General features: G+C 44.2%; 1 protein-coding gene across 1 annotated transcript; it reads left to right on the top strand.

The window, feature by feature from the left end:
• Positions 1 to 1,158: 1,158 nt before the first annotated feature.
• On the top strand, positions 1,159 to 14,841 carry LOC121270262 (gastrula zinc finger protein XlCGF26.1-like; the record flags this gene model as incomplete). Its single annotated transcript, XM_041175582.1, has 2 exons — positions 1,159 to 1,862; positions 12,798 to 14,841. Coding segments are annotated over 2 exons (1,791 nt in total), but the record flags the coding sequence as incomplete, so codon positions are not given.
• Positions 14,842 to 16,434: the final 1,593 nt, after the last annotated feature.

Raw genomic sequence — 16,434 nt, 5'->3', positions numbered from 1 at the left:
TTGCTACAGTAAAAAATGTTTAAAAATTGAAACCTTGTCCTTTGGTTTATCCCATTGGGGTTGCTGGGAATTTGTTTATTTACCTTATTGGTCTTCACGTGATAATAACAGCAGAGATGTGTCCAGTGTTATATAGTACATATTAGATATATTATTTATGTTTCAGCAGTAAAGTATGGTTATAATTATTTATATTTTTGTAATATAGTACTATAACTATGTTATATATTTCCAGTTAGAGAGACATTACAGTACAGAAGGATTCCATTCAACAACTTGAGTCCATGTCAACTCTCTGGAGAGAAATCTAGTCAGACCCATTACCCCTCTATATCCCTTGTTCCTACAAGTTTATTTCCTTCAAGCATCCATCCAATTTCATTGTGAAATCCTTGATAATCTCTGCTTCCACCATTCTCGTAGGCAGCGAGTTCCAGATCATGACCACTTGCTGCCAAAAGAAACTTCTTCCTCACGTTTCCCCTGTATCTCTAATCAAGTGATACAATCCTCTATATCACTCACATTTTTAGTCCATATTATAGACACCTATAGAGGCTAGTAGCCTGCATGAAGATTTTCAGGTCTCTGTGTTCAGGACAGGAATGCAGTGAGCATGAATCTGTAAATCAGCATGAATTCAGGAGAATTGGGAGGGTGTATATTAGGTACAGCAGAGTGAGAATATAGGGAGAGTGTGTGGGATGGAGATTTACAGCTTTTGGGTAATGAGAGGGGAAAGAATGTTCCATAGAAATTAGAATTGCCTGTTCTGAATTTCAAACCTGTACTGACAGTGATGACTTTGTAATCTCCTTTTGCAGAATATTAGAAGTGGATGACTTGCAGAGAGAAATCTCCAATGAAACATCACGCCCAGATCTGACAGTCACTAAATTCATCAGGACTTGAATTTCATCAGTGTTTGAATCTAGAAGGAAAAATGTTTGTCTGCTTTGTCTGCTTCAAAACGTTTTAAACATTAGGGTGACTGGAAAAGCACCAAGATACACACATCCACACACACCTCAGTGAGAGTGTTCTAGTGCACTGACTGTGGAAGCTTAAACCAGTTATACAGCCTGAAAGAACATCGCACCATTCAGACGGGAGAGACCATACACCTGTTTTGTGTTTGGATGAGGCTTCAACTGATCTTCTAACCTGGAGAGACACAAGAATACCCACATCCTGGAGAAACCATGGAAATGTCGGGACTGTGGGAAGGGATTCCCCTCCCCATCTGCGCTGGAAACTCATCAACGCATTCACACTGGAGAGAAGCCATTCACATGCTCAATGTGTGGGAAGGGATTCACTCAATCATCCCACTTGCTGACACACCAGCGAGTTCACAGCGGGGAGAGGCCATTCACCTGCCCTGAATGTGGGAAAGAATTCAGTGATTCGTCCACCTTGCGGAAGCACCAGCGAGTTCACGCTGGGAAGAGACCATTCACCTGCTCTGATTGTGGGAAAGGATTCATTCAGTCATCACATCTGGTGACACACCGGCAGGTTCACACAGGGGAGAGGTTGTTCACCTGCTCCATGTGTGGAATGGGATTCACTCAGTCATCTCACCTGCTGAGACACCAGCGAGTTCACACCGGGGAGAGGCCATTCACCTGCTCTGACTGTGGGAAGGAATTCACTCAGGTATCCAATCTGCTGAGACACCAGCGAGTTCACACCGGAGAGAAGCCTTTCACCTGCTCTGAGTGTGGGAAGGGATTCAGTGATTCATCCAGCCTGCAGACACACCAGCGAGTTCACAGCAGGGAGAGGCCCTTCATTTGCTCTGACTGTGGGAAGGGGTTCACTCAGATATCCAACTTGCTGAGACACCAGCGAGTTCACAAGTAGTTACAGGGGTTAGATTCTGCTGTTATTGCTGCTGTAAATCACATCCAGAACTGAACAATGTTCACTCTGACAGTTGGTGAAGTGGGAGGGTCGGAGGGTTTCTTTCTGCTGGACCGGCCGTTCTCACAACTTTGCTCCCAGTGGACTGAAGCTCTTTGAGCCTGGGAGCGCACATTTCCACTGGAATGATCTGCAAAAGCAGATGAAGGACATTTATTTTATCCTGGATAGTAAATAGTGTTCTGCCCACCACTACAGGTAGATCTAAAATATAACATTTGTCTCTGTTCCATTGAGTCTACAGCACAGGCCAGGCCAGTCGGCTCAATTGGTCTTTGTCATTATTTATGTTCCACATGGGCCTCCACCTGCTCCTCTTCATCTCCCCCCCATCAGCATATCCTTCTATCCCTTTCTCCCTCATGTATGTATCTAGCTTCCCCTTAAATATATTCAGCTATTCACCTCAACCATTCACTGTGTTAGTGAGTTCCACATTCTCGTCACTCGCTGGGTAAAGAGAAAAGCAGCCCCAGCCTTTCTTGAAGGTTATATGTTCTCAGTTCTGGTATTATTCATGTGAATCTTTGTTGCCTCTTCTCCAGTGTCTTTATTTCCTTTTTCTAAATGGAGATCACAAATGTTGACAGTCTAATCATGGTTCTAAACAAGTTAAACATAACCTCCCTGCTTTTCAATTCTATCCGTCTGGAAAGGAACCCTATATATAGGCCCCACACTTTAGGAAAGATGTGAAGTTCTGAGAGAGGGTGCAGAGGAGATTTACGAGAACGGCACCAAGGATAAGGGACTTCAATTCAATGGAGAGACTGAAGTTCCAGGTTGTACCACTTACTGTGTAAATTTATTCCTCCTCACATTCCCCCTGCATCTCTTTCCCAAAACCTTAAACCTGTGTCCCGTTATCTTTGTACCATCAGCTAATGGGAACAGCTTTTCTTCATCCACCTTATCTAAATCCATTATAAACTTGCACACGTCCATCAAATCTCCCCTCAATCTCCTTTTGCTCCGAGGAGAACAACCCAGCTTCTCCAACCTAACCTTGTTGATAAAATCCCTCATCCCTGGAACCATTCTGGTAAATCTCCTCCACACCCTCTCAAGGCCTTTCACATCCTTCCTAAAGTGTGGTGACCAGATCTGGACTCAATATCCTAATTGTGGCCTAACCAGAACTTTATAAAAGGTCAGTATAACTTCCCTGCTTTTGTTCTCAATACCTCAATTCCTGAAGCCCAAGATCCCATTTAATTTGCTAATTCCTCTCTCACTCTGTCCTGCCACTTTCAATGATCACTGCACATGAAGCCCCCAGGTCCCTCTGTCCCTGCTCACTCTTTAGAACTGTGCCATTAAGCCTATGTTGCCTTTCCCTAATCCTTCTGCCAAATCACAACACCTCATGCTTCTCTGTATTAAATTCCGTCTGCCACCAAGGGGAGATTAAAGTGTTAAACTAAACATACAGATAAGAGAACGCACTGCTTTCTTTAATACAACACCCACAATTGAAGATGACCCCCCCCCCTTTTAAATGCACATGAGGTTCATAGGGCACAGAAGGAGGCTGTTCGGCCCATCATGCTCATGCTGGCTCTTTGAAAGAGCTATCCAAATAATCTCGTAGCCCTGACATTTTCCTTTCCTTACGAGAATCTGTCCAATTCCCTTTTGAAGGATACAGTTGAATTTGCTTCCAGCAGGTTTTCAGGCAGTGAATTCCAAATCACAACAACTTGCTGCGTGTTTAAAATAATTTTGGGTGTATTGTGTTTAGATTTTCAGAAAGGATTTGAAAAGGTGTTACAGAAGAGGATATAATACAAAATTAGGTTTTAATCTACATAAATGATTTAGATGAGGGCTCCGAGTGTAATGTGTCCAAGTTTGCTGACAATTAAAAAATGACTTATGTTCCTGCAGGCCTTTCACCACCACAGGATCCCCAAAGTGCTTTACAGCCAATGAAGTGCTTTCTGAATTGAAGCTTTTGTTGTAGGAAACGCAGCAACCAATTTATCTACAGCAAGATCCCTCAAACCTCTGAGAGAGCAGACAGCACCCTCGGTTTAACATCTTGTTCAATAGATGCAGCTCCAACACAATGCGACACTTCCTCAGTGCTGGCACTAGGAACGTGGGCTTTGATTTTGGCGCTCAGGTCCCCGGGGTTGGATTTGGTCCCACAACCTTCCGACTCAGAAGTGAGAGTGCTGCACACTGAACCACGGCTAACACTATAGACAACACAAATTAGAAAGAGAAAGTTACTCTTTAAATGCCCCCACACTCTGCCTCCAGTGTCTAAACCTAACAACATGAATCCCAGTATAAATAAAGTGTATTTTACTAACAAATGTCTTCACTCAGAGGGTGGTGAATCTTTGGAATTCTCTGCCCCAGACAGCTGTGCGGGGTCAGCTGTTGAATATGACTGAGATTGATAGATTTCTACATCTTAAAAACATCAAGGGACACGAGGATAGTGCAGGGAAATGGTGTTGAAGTAGAAGATGAGCCATCGAATATATTGAATGGTGGAATGGGCTCAAAGGGCTGAATGGCCTACACCTGCTCCTATTTCTTATGTTCTTAAATGTTGAAGTGTTGGTTTGGAGCAGTAGTTTCAACTTCCCATTTGAGCCTCTGACACCTTTCTGTCTCTCTACTGCTCGTGTAATGACAGCCAGGCGACAGAGCTGAGGTCAAAATGTAAATGAGAATAACGGGGCCTGGGCCCCTGTTGGGAAACAGTCATGGGCATCGTACTAATGGAGAGACAGGGAGGTGCTGGAGGACTGACTGGGAAATGAGCCTCCAACCAATTGGGGCACGTGAGGGGGAAACCAGGATTGGTGACACAACCCCTTGTTGGACCTGGAATCAGGAGAAAGAAAAACCATAGTTTATGGTTGAGCTTTGTGTAAGCTTCCTGACCATGATGGTCCATACAACAGCTAACCAGGCAAGATGTTGTGATCAGGCTTTAGAAACATACCCTGTGTAGACTAGTTCTCCGAAGCTGTGGGCTTGTCAGCTGGGCAGTGAAACTAGGCGTCCAACAGCCACAGTGACCTCTAATATTGGACACTGGGTATAACCCTGTTGTATACAAAGCAGATCTATCTGATGCTGGGTTATTGTGATGGAATTGAATCAATTAATGGTCAGATTAACTCTATCAGTTAATAATATTAATTCAAGCAGTGTTTACTCTGTTAATCTGTTCATAAAATGGTGTTAGTTAATGCATGTCTGTGTCTGGTCTTAATTTCATTACTTGTTTTTGTTACTATCCAAGTACAGTGGAGAGAAAGACAGAGTTAACATTTCAAGTCCATATGACTCTTCTTCAGAGTCTGAAGAAGGATCATACAGACTCAAAACGTTAACTCTGTCTTTCTCTCCACAGATGCTGTCAGACCTGCTGAGTTTTTCCAGCACTTTTTGTTTTTGTTTCAGATTTCTAGCATCCACAGTATTTTATCTTTATCTGATCCAAGTACAGTGTTTACTCTGTTAATCTGTTCATAAAATGGTGTTAATTAATGCATATCTGTATCTAGATTCAATTTCATTACTTATTTTATGTTTCAGACTGGGGTCTCAGTCTTGATCTCCTCTCTTGCTCTCTTTCTCTCTCACCTTGTTTTTCTCTCTGTATACTGATTAGGGTCTCGCTCAACCCTTGTTACTGTCACTATAAATCCTCATTTAAAAAGGCATGAATTAACCAAGGACTGTCACCAGTATGGATTTATTCAGGGAAGGTCGTATCTGACTAAATCGACTGAATTTTTTGAGGGCGTGACAAGGAAGGTTGATGGGGTTAGTGCATTTGAAGTAATCTTTATGGATTTTAGAAAGGATTTTGATAATGTCCCACATGTCAGATTAATCAGTGAATTAAACACTCATGGGATCCAAGGGTAAGTAGCAAGTTCGACCCAATATTGGCTCAGTGACAGGAAACAAAGGATGATGGTCTGCAGATGTTTTTGTGACTGGAAGGCTGTTTCCAGTGGGGTTACACAGGTAACAGTATCAGGTCCTTTGCTGTTCATGGTACAGATCAATGATTTAGATTTAAACGTAGTGGTTATGATTCAGAAGTTTGCAGATGAGGCACAAATTGGCCATGGGTTTGATAGTGAGGAAGAAGGCTTTAGGCTGAATGAACTGGTCAGATGGACAGTAAAGTGACAAATGGAATTCAATCCGGGGAAATGTGAGGTAATGAATTTGGGGAAGGCTAACAAGGCAAGGGCATACACAATAAATGTTAGGATACTGAGAAGTATAGAGGGACCTTGAAGGGTATAGCTACAGATCCCTGAAGGTAGCAGGACAGGGTGATGTTGAGGTGAATAACATAGATACATTCAAGGCGAAGCTGGATAAACACACGGTGTCGAGGTTCATCCCGAGCAGTTCTGTGACACGGGACTCTGTGCTTTACGGGCTGTTCCCAGGGACACACACCGAGACAAACATCAACTGCAGCTGGAGAATCATCAACTCGGTGAAAGACGCTCTTCGGTCTGCCCGTAACTTGTTGGTCTTCCAGCGCAAAGAGTTGTCCCCGACCGAGTTTTGCAGACTGGCACATTCCAAAGTCCAGGACTACGTGCTGAGGGACGCACTAAAGCTTGGGGCAGCCGCCGCAAAGGTGCAATGGGGAAGGATCACTGCCTAAAACCTTTCTGCCACAGTGCACTGAGGGGCTGGGAACTGTGAAGAGCCCCTCGGGATGTACAGCTCAAAATGAATGTCAGCCAGTGATGTAATATTCATTGTTTGTACTGATACACCTTGTGATTCATGTTGTAAAAGTTGAACCTGATTGTATTTTTGTGATGGTGGGTTTGAAATGTTGTTGAAGATTTATGAATAAAGTATATATTTTTGCAAAAAAAATAAATAAACACATGGTGGAGCAATAAATAGAAGGACACGCTGATCAAGTTAGAATGGGAGCAGGGTCAAATGAAGTATAAGTACTGGCATGGATCTGTTGGGTTGAATGGCTTGTTTCTGTGCTGTATATTCAATGTAATTTAGCCTGGTATTGCCTTTAACTCTGATATAGCCCATCCTGGGTTAAAGAGAAATAGTTTTACTCACAAAAGACCATTCCAGCTCATTGTTTCCACCTATTGTCCAATCAATGCCTCTTGTCAGTCACATGTCCAGGTGAGGAGCCAAGGCATTCAATTCAGCTACCATCGTCTCGTGTGATTTGTCGCAATAAGTCTTGGAAGATCAGAATTTTAGTAAATGGACTGAAATTATTTAAATTTACTGGGTCACAATTATATCCTGAACCAATTATTACTTTTCAGCCGGTCTTATTCAAATTGGAAAGTTCATTCAGGACAAAGCAGACCATTGGATTGTCACCCCATCCACCACCTTAAATATTCACTCCCTCCAGCACCAACACACAGTGGCTGCAATGTGTACCATCAACACTCCACAGCGACTTTCCAAGTTTGCTTCAACAGTATCTTCCAATCCCATAGCCTTGAATGACAAGGGCAACAGACACATGGGACCAGCAGCACTTGCAATTCTCCTGTTAGTGACACACCATCCTGACTTGGAACCAAATTGCTTAGGGTGTGTATAAAAACCCCTTCAGCTCAAATTATGTGTGTGCGCAAACCTCTTCGCTCAGGGTCTGTGCAAACAGAATGGGATGAGGGCTTCGCTGGCTGGGCCAGCATTTATTGCCATCCCTAGTTGCCCTTGAGAAGGTGGTGGTGAGCTGCCTTCTTGAACCACTGCAGTTCATGTGGTGGAGCTACACTCATAGTGCTGTTAGGAAGGGAATTAAATGATTTTGATCCAACGACAGTGAAGGAACGGCGATATATTTCCAAGTCAGGATGGTGAGTGACTTGGAGGGGAACTTCCAGGTGGTGGTGATCCCATCTATCTGCTGTCCTTGTCCTTCTAGATGGTAGTGGTCATGGGTTTGGAAGGTGCTGTTGAAGGAAGTCTTAGTGAATTCCTGTGGTGCATCTTGTAGATGGTACCCACTGCTGCTGCTGCGCGTCGGTGGTGGAGGGAATGAATGTTTGTGGATGTGGTGCCAATCAAGCGGGCTACTTTGTCCTGGATGGTGTCAAGCTTCTTGAGTGTTATGGGAGCTGCACTCATCCAGGCAAGTGGGACGTATTCCATCACACTCCTGACTTGTGCCTTGTAGATGGTGAACAGGCTTTGGGGAGTCAGGAGGTGGGTTACTCATCACACTATTTCTAGCCTCTGACTTGCTCTTGTAGCCATAGTATTTATATGGCTAGTCCAGTTCAGTTTCTGGTCAATGGTAACCCCCCCCAGAATGTTAGTAGTGGGGGATTTAGTGATGATAATGCCATTGAACATCAAGGGGCGATGGTTGGATTCTCTCCTGTTGGAGATGGTCTTTGCCTGACACTTGTGTGGCATGAATGTTACTTGTCACTTGTCAGCTCAAGCCTAGATATTGTCCAGGTCTTGCTACATTTGGACATGGACTACCTGTATATGTACACAAACCCCTTTAGAACAGAGTCCCTGTGTATCCTGGCCCCTTTTAGCTCAGTATCCCCTTGTTCAGCCCGTCCTGCTGCATCCTGGGCAGGTTTCTATTTGACCATTTCCTGATCTTTAGCCAATATCCTCTGGTCTCTAGCTATATCTATATTTCTAAATATGCCCTGCTTGTTCATTAAGATCCCGAGCTGAAACTTGAGATTGGCTTACATGTTAAAAACGCTTCATCTCAACCTAAGTTACAAATACTGAAATGCCTAATCTTAGAAATAAGTATTTAATTGGCTGAAGGTTGGGAGATGTTAGGCTTTATCCCAAGAGGATTTGAGTACAGGAGTAGTGAAGTCTTGCTTCAATTGTATAGAAGCTTGGTTAGACCACATCTGGAGTACTGAGTGTAGTTTTGGTCCCCTTACCTCAGAAAGGATATTATTGCTGTAGAGGGAATGCAACGAAGGTTCTCCAGCCTTGTTCTGGGGATGGCAGGATTGTCTTATGAAGAGAGACTAGGCAACCTTGGCCAGCATTCTCTAGAGTTTTGAAGAATGAGAGGTGATCTCATTGAAACCTGCAAAATACTGAAAGAAATAGACAGGGTAGATGTAGGTAAGATGTTTCCCCTGGTCAGGGAGCCTAGAACCAGGGGACACAATTTCAAAATAAGGAGAAGCCACTTAAGACCAAGATGAGGAGAAATTTCTTTATTCAGAGGGGGGGGGAATCTTTGGAATTCTCGACCCCGAAGGGCTATGGAAGCTCCATCATTGAGTATGTTAAAGGTAGAGATTGATAGATTTCTGATTAACAATAATGTAAAGGGTTATGGGGACAGTGTAAGTAAAAGGCAGCGAGGCGTTCGATCAACCATGATCGTATTGAATGACAGAGCAGGCTCGACGGGCTTAATGGCCTTCTCCTGTTCCTATGTTCCTGTGTTCCTGTGTTGTATGATGCAAGTTCTTCACACAGAATGTACAGCACAGAACCAGGCTTTTCAGTCTATGTCATTTGTACTGCACATGACCTTCCTCCCATTTTACTTCAGCAAATCCCACCTTTCTTCCTCAAGTGTTTATGCAGCTTCCCCTTACACACATCTATGATATTCACCTCAATCGCTCTGTGCAGTAGCCAGTCCCACATTCTCACCACTCTCTGTGTGAAGATGTTTATTTTTTAATACTCTTCATGCCCCTTTTAATTGTTGCCTATTTTCTCAGCTCGATCTGCTGATCCTGGAATAGGGCAAATGACACGGAAAGGATGAGGCCACTGACACTTCACATCACTTCCCCGAACACCATGGCTCAGTCAGCCTCATACTCTTGCCTCTGAGTCTGAACATCATGGGTTTGACTCCCCACTCCGCAGACTCAAGTCCCCAAAACCCTGGGCTGACACGCTTTCAGTCTTCAGATGCCAGGTTCTAAAGCTCTGGAGTTCCCTCCCCTTCACTTCTCCCTCCTCTTTTAAGATTCTTCTTAAAACCTACCTTTTCATCTCTCAGTGACATCAAGGAGTTGACAAACTGTTTGTCCAAAACAAAGCTGATTTATTTGACATTACCAGAATATTAAACTCCAGCCCATTATAGCGATTAATAACATCAGCAGAAACAGACCCCAACTGTTAGAATGAATATGGTTCAATCATGGATGTGATTAACAGCAGCAAGAACAGCAGAATCTAACCCCTGCAGTCAAATATGAAGTCACTGGTGTGTCAGAAGGTGGGATGAGCGAGCAAATCCCTTCCCCAAATGGAAAACTTAAACAGCCATAGCCTGGTGTAAGATCATTGATGTGCCAACAGGCTGGAAGATTGGCTGAATTCCTTCCCATACATGGAACTTTTAAAGGGCCTCTCCCTGGAGTGAACTCACTGGTGTGCCAGCAGGTTGACTGACAGAATGAATCTCTTCCCACAGATGGAGCAGATGGATCTACCCTATGTGTGCTCACTGGTGGGTATCAAGGTCAGTGAGTGAACTTCCCATGGACGGAGCATATGAATGGTCTCAACCCACTGTGGCTGTAGGCTTCCACAAAATCTCATCTACTATCATGATTATATAGTTCATCACCACTCTGGTAACAGTTGACCATCATCAGCTTGGATGATCAATTGAAGCCTCACACTGATATTTGAAACCTTTCCCACAGGCAGAATAGACAAATGTTTCTCCTTCTACATTCAAGGGCCAATGATCATCAGGACCTGATGAATCGAGTGACTATATCAGATTTTGATGTTATGTTTGGTTTGTGTTTGCTGTCTGCAAATCCTCCCTACTAATTCCCTGTAAAAGGAGATTACAAAAATGCATTACTGTGAGTGAGCAGTAGAAACCCAGAACTGTCAATTTTAGTTGTCATGGAACATCCTTCTCCCTCGAAATGACAAATCTCTGTTCCCCCACACACTCCCTTCTCCCTATTGATTGTAACCTTAATTTGTCCCTTTATCCTCCTCCTGCTTTTCTCCCAATTCTCCTCCCCAGAATGTGCTGACTCTCACGTTCAGTTTCACACTCACTTATTGTCTTTCACAATATGTCACCCAGGTGTTTAAAATCTTCGTTGAAGAAGAGCCATATTGTACTCAAAATGTTAACTCTGTTTCTCTCTCCACACATGTGGCCAGACCTTGTGATTTTCTCCAAGACTTTCAATTTTTATTTTGTCAAAATCTTTACACCTGAAGTTGACAAAGTATTTGAACAGACTGAGGTCACTGCGCCCTCCACTCTCATTTTTCATCCCAGTCCCAGGAGTTTGGAAGCTGAGCTCCGGATGAGTAATGGCGGCTACAGCCCCCACAAGTCCTCGCGCTGGGGAAACCGCTCAATCCATCGGGCGGACGGGCGACCCGGGACTGCGCATGTCTAACGGAGAGGGAAATTGCGCATGTGCCAGGGAGAGCCCATCCCACCTGCTTGCTGCGGTTCGGTCCAATGGGAAGAGTTGGAGGACCGGAAGAACACTGGTCCTCCAGCCAATTAGAGCTCGTACTTTGTGACAATGAAGATTGAGCTTCACACAGCCTGAAACTTCCTCCTGTGTCCAACATCTGTGAGTAAAACACTTTCTTTCCTTCCTCTTTCCATTTCTTTTCTAATTATGGGGGTAAATTGTTGACTTGCAGGAACTGAAGGGAAGGGAAGTGAATCCTGGGAGGGTGCAGACTCTGGAAAGGTTGGCCCAGGTCTCTCTCTTAACGACATTGACATCCTTTGCTCCCTCAGCTCGACACATTTATTTATCTGGCAAAAAGGATGGTCTCTTTCTTAATATTCACAATTAAAGTGATGGTTTCCCCAGGAGATGGCTGGCATTTAAGGGAACAGTAAGTTAATATAGGACAAAGATATGTCTAGTGTTGTTATATGTTACTTAGGTGATATATTATTTATGGTAATAAAGAAAATTTACAACTATTTATTGCTTTCTAATATAGTACTGTAGCTATGTTATATATTTCCAATCACTGAGTCATTACAACACCAAAGGAATCCAAAAGGCAACTCGAGTCTATGCTGACTCTCTGTGGAGCAATCCAGTCATTCCTTTTCCCCTCTATATCCCCAGAACCCTGCAAGTTTATTTCCTTCAAGTCTTTAACCAATTTCATTTTGAATCATTTGATCGTCCCTACTTCCACCAGCCTCATAGGCAGCGAGTTCCAGGCCACGACAGCTGACTGCCTAAATAAAGTTCTTCCTCACATTCTCTCTTTACCTCTAATCAAGTAATGAAGTCCTCTATATTACACACATTTTAGTCCAGTAATATGGACATAGGCTAGCAGCCTGCATGAAGATTTTCAGGTGAGCATGGATTTTTCGATCAGCATGTATCGTCACCTTCAGGAGAATTGGGAGGCTGATTATTAGGTACAGCAGAGTGAGAGTGGAAGGAGAGTGTGCGGGACAGAGATTTACAGCTTTTGGGAATGAGAGAGGAAAGAATGTTCTATAGAAACTAGAATTGTCTATTCTGAATTTTTATCCTGTACTGACAGTGATGACTTTTGTAAACTCTTTTGATAGCTGATTAGAAGGGGAGGATTTGCAGACAGAAATCTCAAATGACATTTCCAAATCTTACAGACACTTGATTCGATGGGACCTGAATATCATCAGCCTCTGAATCTAGATGCAGAAATGTTTGTCTGCTTCAAAAGTTTTTAAACATCAGTGTGACTGGAAAAGCACTGAGCACACACACCTGAGTGAGAGTGTTCCAGTGCACTGACTGTGGAAAGAGCTTTAACCAGTTACACAGCCTGACAAAAAAATCACACCATTCACAGCGGGGAGAAACCATACACATGTTCTGTGGTAGAAGAGACTTTAACTGATTGTCAAGCCTGGAAGAGACACAAGGCACCATGGAGAAACCGTGGAAATGTGGGGACTGTGGGAAAGGATTCAGTTTCCCATCCCAGCTGGAAACACATCACCGCATTCACACTGGGGAAAGGCCGTTCACCTGTTCTCAGTGTGGGAAGGGATTCACTCAGTTATCTACTTTGCAGGAACACCAACGGATTCACACTGGGGAGAGGCCTTTCACCTGCTTTGAGTGTGGAAAGGGATTCACTCATTCATCCGCCCTGCGGCGACACCAGCGAGTTCACACTGGGGAGAGGCCATATACCTGTTCTGAGTGTGGGAAGGGATTCACTCATTCATCTGCCCTGCAGAAGCACCAGCGAGTTCACACCAGGGAGAGGCTGTTCACCTGCTCTGAGTGTGGGAAGGGATTCAGTCGTTCATTTGCCCTGCGCAAGCACCAGCAAGTTCACACTGGGGAGAGACCATTCACCTGCTCTGACTGTGGGAAGGGATTCACTCGGTCATCTCACCTGCTGACACACCAGCGAGTTCACACTGGGGAGAGACCATTCACCTGCTCTGTATGTGGGAAGGGATTCAGTGAATCATCCACCCTGCAGAATCACCAGGCAGTTCACACCGGAGAGAGGCAATTCATCTGCCCTGTGTGTGGAAAGGAATTCACTCAGTTATCAAGCCTGTTGCGACACCAGCAAGCTCACACTGGGGAGAGACCATTCACCTGCTCCGAGTGTGGGAAGGGTTTCATTCAGTCAACCAGTCTGCTGACACACCAGCGAGTTCACACTGGAGAGAGGCCATTCACCTGCAGTGAGTGTGGGAAGGGATTCACTGATTCATCGAGCCTGTGGAAGCACCGGCGAGTTCACACTGGAGAGAGGCCATTCATCTGCTCCGTGTGTGGAAAGGGTTTCACTGAGTTGTCCAGCCTGCGGACACACCGACGTGTTCACTCTGGTGAGAGACCATTCACTTGCACTGAGTGTGGGAAGGGTTTCACTGATTCATCCAGCTTGGAGAAACACCGTCGAGTTCACACCGGGGAGAGATGCCCTTCACCTACTCTGAGTGTTGGTGGGGATTCATTGATTTGTTGAACTTGCTGAGACACAATGGCTGTCACACCAATTGGTGGCCTTTTAGATGCTTTGACTGTGGGTGTTAGTTGTATCAACTCAGTTTAAGTGTCTACACATGGAAGGCATTGATTAGATGGTTGCATGAGTGTCTGGAAAGAGAAACTTACTGACATAGAGTGGATTGAAGTCAGGAGGTATGTATCTGTAATGTTTCACTCTGTGAACAAATATATACAAGTAAAGATTTGCACCTGTTTCTTCCTTCGCCTTAAGGCTGTCAGGATTATAACATGGTAACTGAGAATGCTTGTCTAATGATGTAGGTTGGAGATTTAAGGAAAATAAAATTTCAGACAGAAGTTACAATCCGAGTAGCTTTTGTGAGAAATGGCTGAAAGCAAGTGGGAATTGTCAGCATCTGATTAGCTGCTGATGTTCTCAGAGTCTGGGCCATACAACCAGTGGAAGAATGAAGTGGATATGTGGACATGGGTTACATCCCTACCAAGGAAAAAACAAGGTATGGCCTTGGCATTGTCACTTGTCAAATCAGAAGCAAAGTATTTTGTGAGCTGGATGCCCATCAGTTGGATACTGAGGAAGGTTTGGATCTTCTATTTGGGTTCGTTGATGAGATTTACAAGAAAGATGATCTAGTGCATTCCTATGAAGCATAGTCAGACTTTGATAGATTTTGAAATCAGATGGTCATTCCATGGAGGAACAGATCATGGACTTTAACAGATTGTATAAAAGATTGAAGAAATTCAATTTGCAGATGCCTGGTTCAGTGTTAGCATTTAAATTGCTGGATTGTGCTGAGATGTCACATATGGACAAGCTTTTGGTTCTAACTGAGTTTCAGTTCTCAGAGAGAGACTCTCTGTTGAATCAGACGTGAGATGTGCGCTGCCTTCAAAAAATTCCCGGGAAGCAGTCATTTCCAGCAGCCTTGATGGAATAAATCGAACATTCCGCAGTGTCACAACGAATAGAGGACCTCTAATGATTGCCGCCTTTGAGATGATCCAGATACTGGCAGGCGTCAGTGCAATGCAGGGATGATAAATGAATTCCGATTGTAGGATCAAGGAATTCCACCCTTTTAATTTCTTTTTCCAATTTCTATCTCCTAAGAGGTGGTCCTGCCCTCCCAGCTGCCTCGCGTTCCCAGCCACATGTGATATCAGAACTGTCCCTGTGCATTAGGACTTTCGCATACCATATTCAATCCCTCCATCCTCACCCGGCAGCTTGCAATCCAGCACAATGTCTGACACACAGTTAATAAATTGCTAAGTTTAAAAACCACATTTGAAGTGCAATGTACGTTAGATCAGATTCGGAGGAAATAAGGCAGCTGGCAGCTGACTTCCAGAGAGTGTAGTTCACAATCACTGTAGAGGTCCAACTGTGCAGCTTTGATTTCCCCTTCCCCCTGCCCATGGCACCTGCTTTAAGATCATCAATACATTAAGATATTTTTAATCATATTGTTAGGAAATAGAGAGAATTTAAGTAAGCTATATTTATTTTTAAGTGTTAGGAATGAGTTTTAGCTTCAAAGTTTAAGTTTGATTTGTATTTCTGTCTTTATGTGTTAAAAAAAGGTCAAATTGAGCTTTAGTTTGACTTTAAAAGGTGCCTGCATTTCTAATGAGAGGTTTACCACAGTTGCAGCTAGGTTAAACAAACAAAAGTAGAGAAACTGGGCTGTTGCCTAGCAACAGGGGTCCAGAGAGGCAGGCCCCTTCCACTGACACACAGAAGAAATTAGAAACAGCAGTTTGATTTGGAAGCTGTTTGAGCTCTTTTGGTTGTGAAAGTAGCTGCCGGGAGAGATTGGAGCAAAGGGGACAGATAGCCGGTCCTAAGGTAAAGAAGAGACCCCAAAATCCAGGAGAGTGGAACAGGAGAAAGTCCCAAACAGACCTTCTAGTCAAAAGAAGGACAGTAACCTGGAAAAGGTCCTGTTAAATGAAGTTAAGGTGGTGGTGGGGGTTGGGGGTGAGGGGGTTGGGAAGGGTGGGGGGGCTGGGGAGGGTGGGGTGGGGTGGGGAGGCTGTTAAATGAAGTTAAGGTGGTGGTGGGGGTTGGGGAGGGGGGCAGAGAGGAAGGCTCCAAGCTTCAGATTTAAAGAGACAAAAGCTGAGAGAACAGCTTGCAAGAGGCAAGAATGCCCAAAGAATGGCTGAAGGTCTGTAACTCTTTACTATGGGCCTGTGAAGCAGTGGTGTACATTGGCTGAGTCAGTGAAAGAGATTGCATGGAAGACAGTTTGAATGCATGTGGTGACCCAGTGGAGAGGATCATCGGAAGAAGAGTTCAAAACCCTGGATGTGGACCCCAGCAGAAGGTGTCTGAGAGAAAGTGTTGGTTTGGGAGAAGATTCCAAAGTGAGTTCTTGGAAAGTGAGATTGGAAACCCTCACGAGAAAGACGGAGTTCAGTGAGGCTGCTTGTCTCATGGTGTAACAAGCGTCTGGGGGGAGTTGAGGAGAAATCCATAGCATCTGTCTGGGGTGGCATCTGTCACTTGGTTTCAGAGCGTGGTGTGTCTGACCACAGG

Source organism: Carcharodon carcharias, chromosome 27, assembly GCF_017639515.1.
Source record: "Carcharodon carcharias isolate sCarCar2 chromosome 27, sCarCar2.pri, whole genome shotgun sequence".
Taxonomy (NCBI): Eukaryota; Metazoa; Chordata; class Chondrichthyes; order Lamniformes; family Lamnidae; genus Carcharodon; species Carcharodon carcharias.
This window is presented reverse-complemented; position numbering and strand designations above follow the sequence as displayed.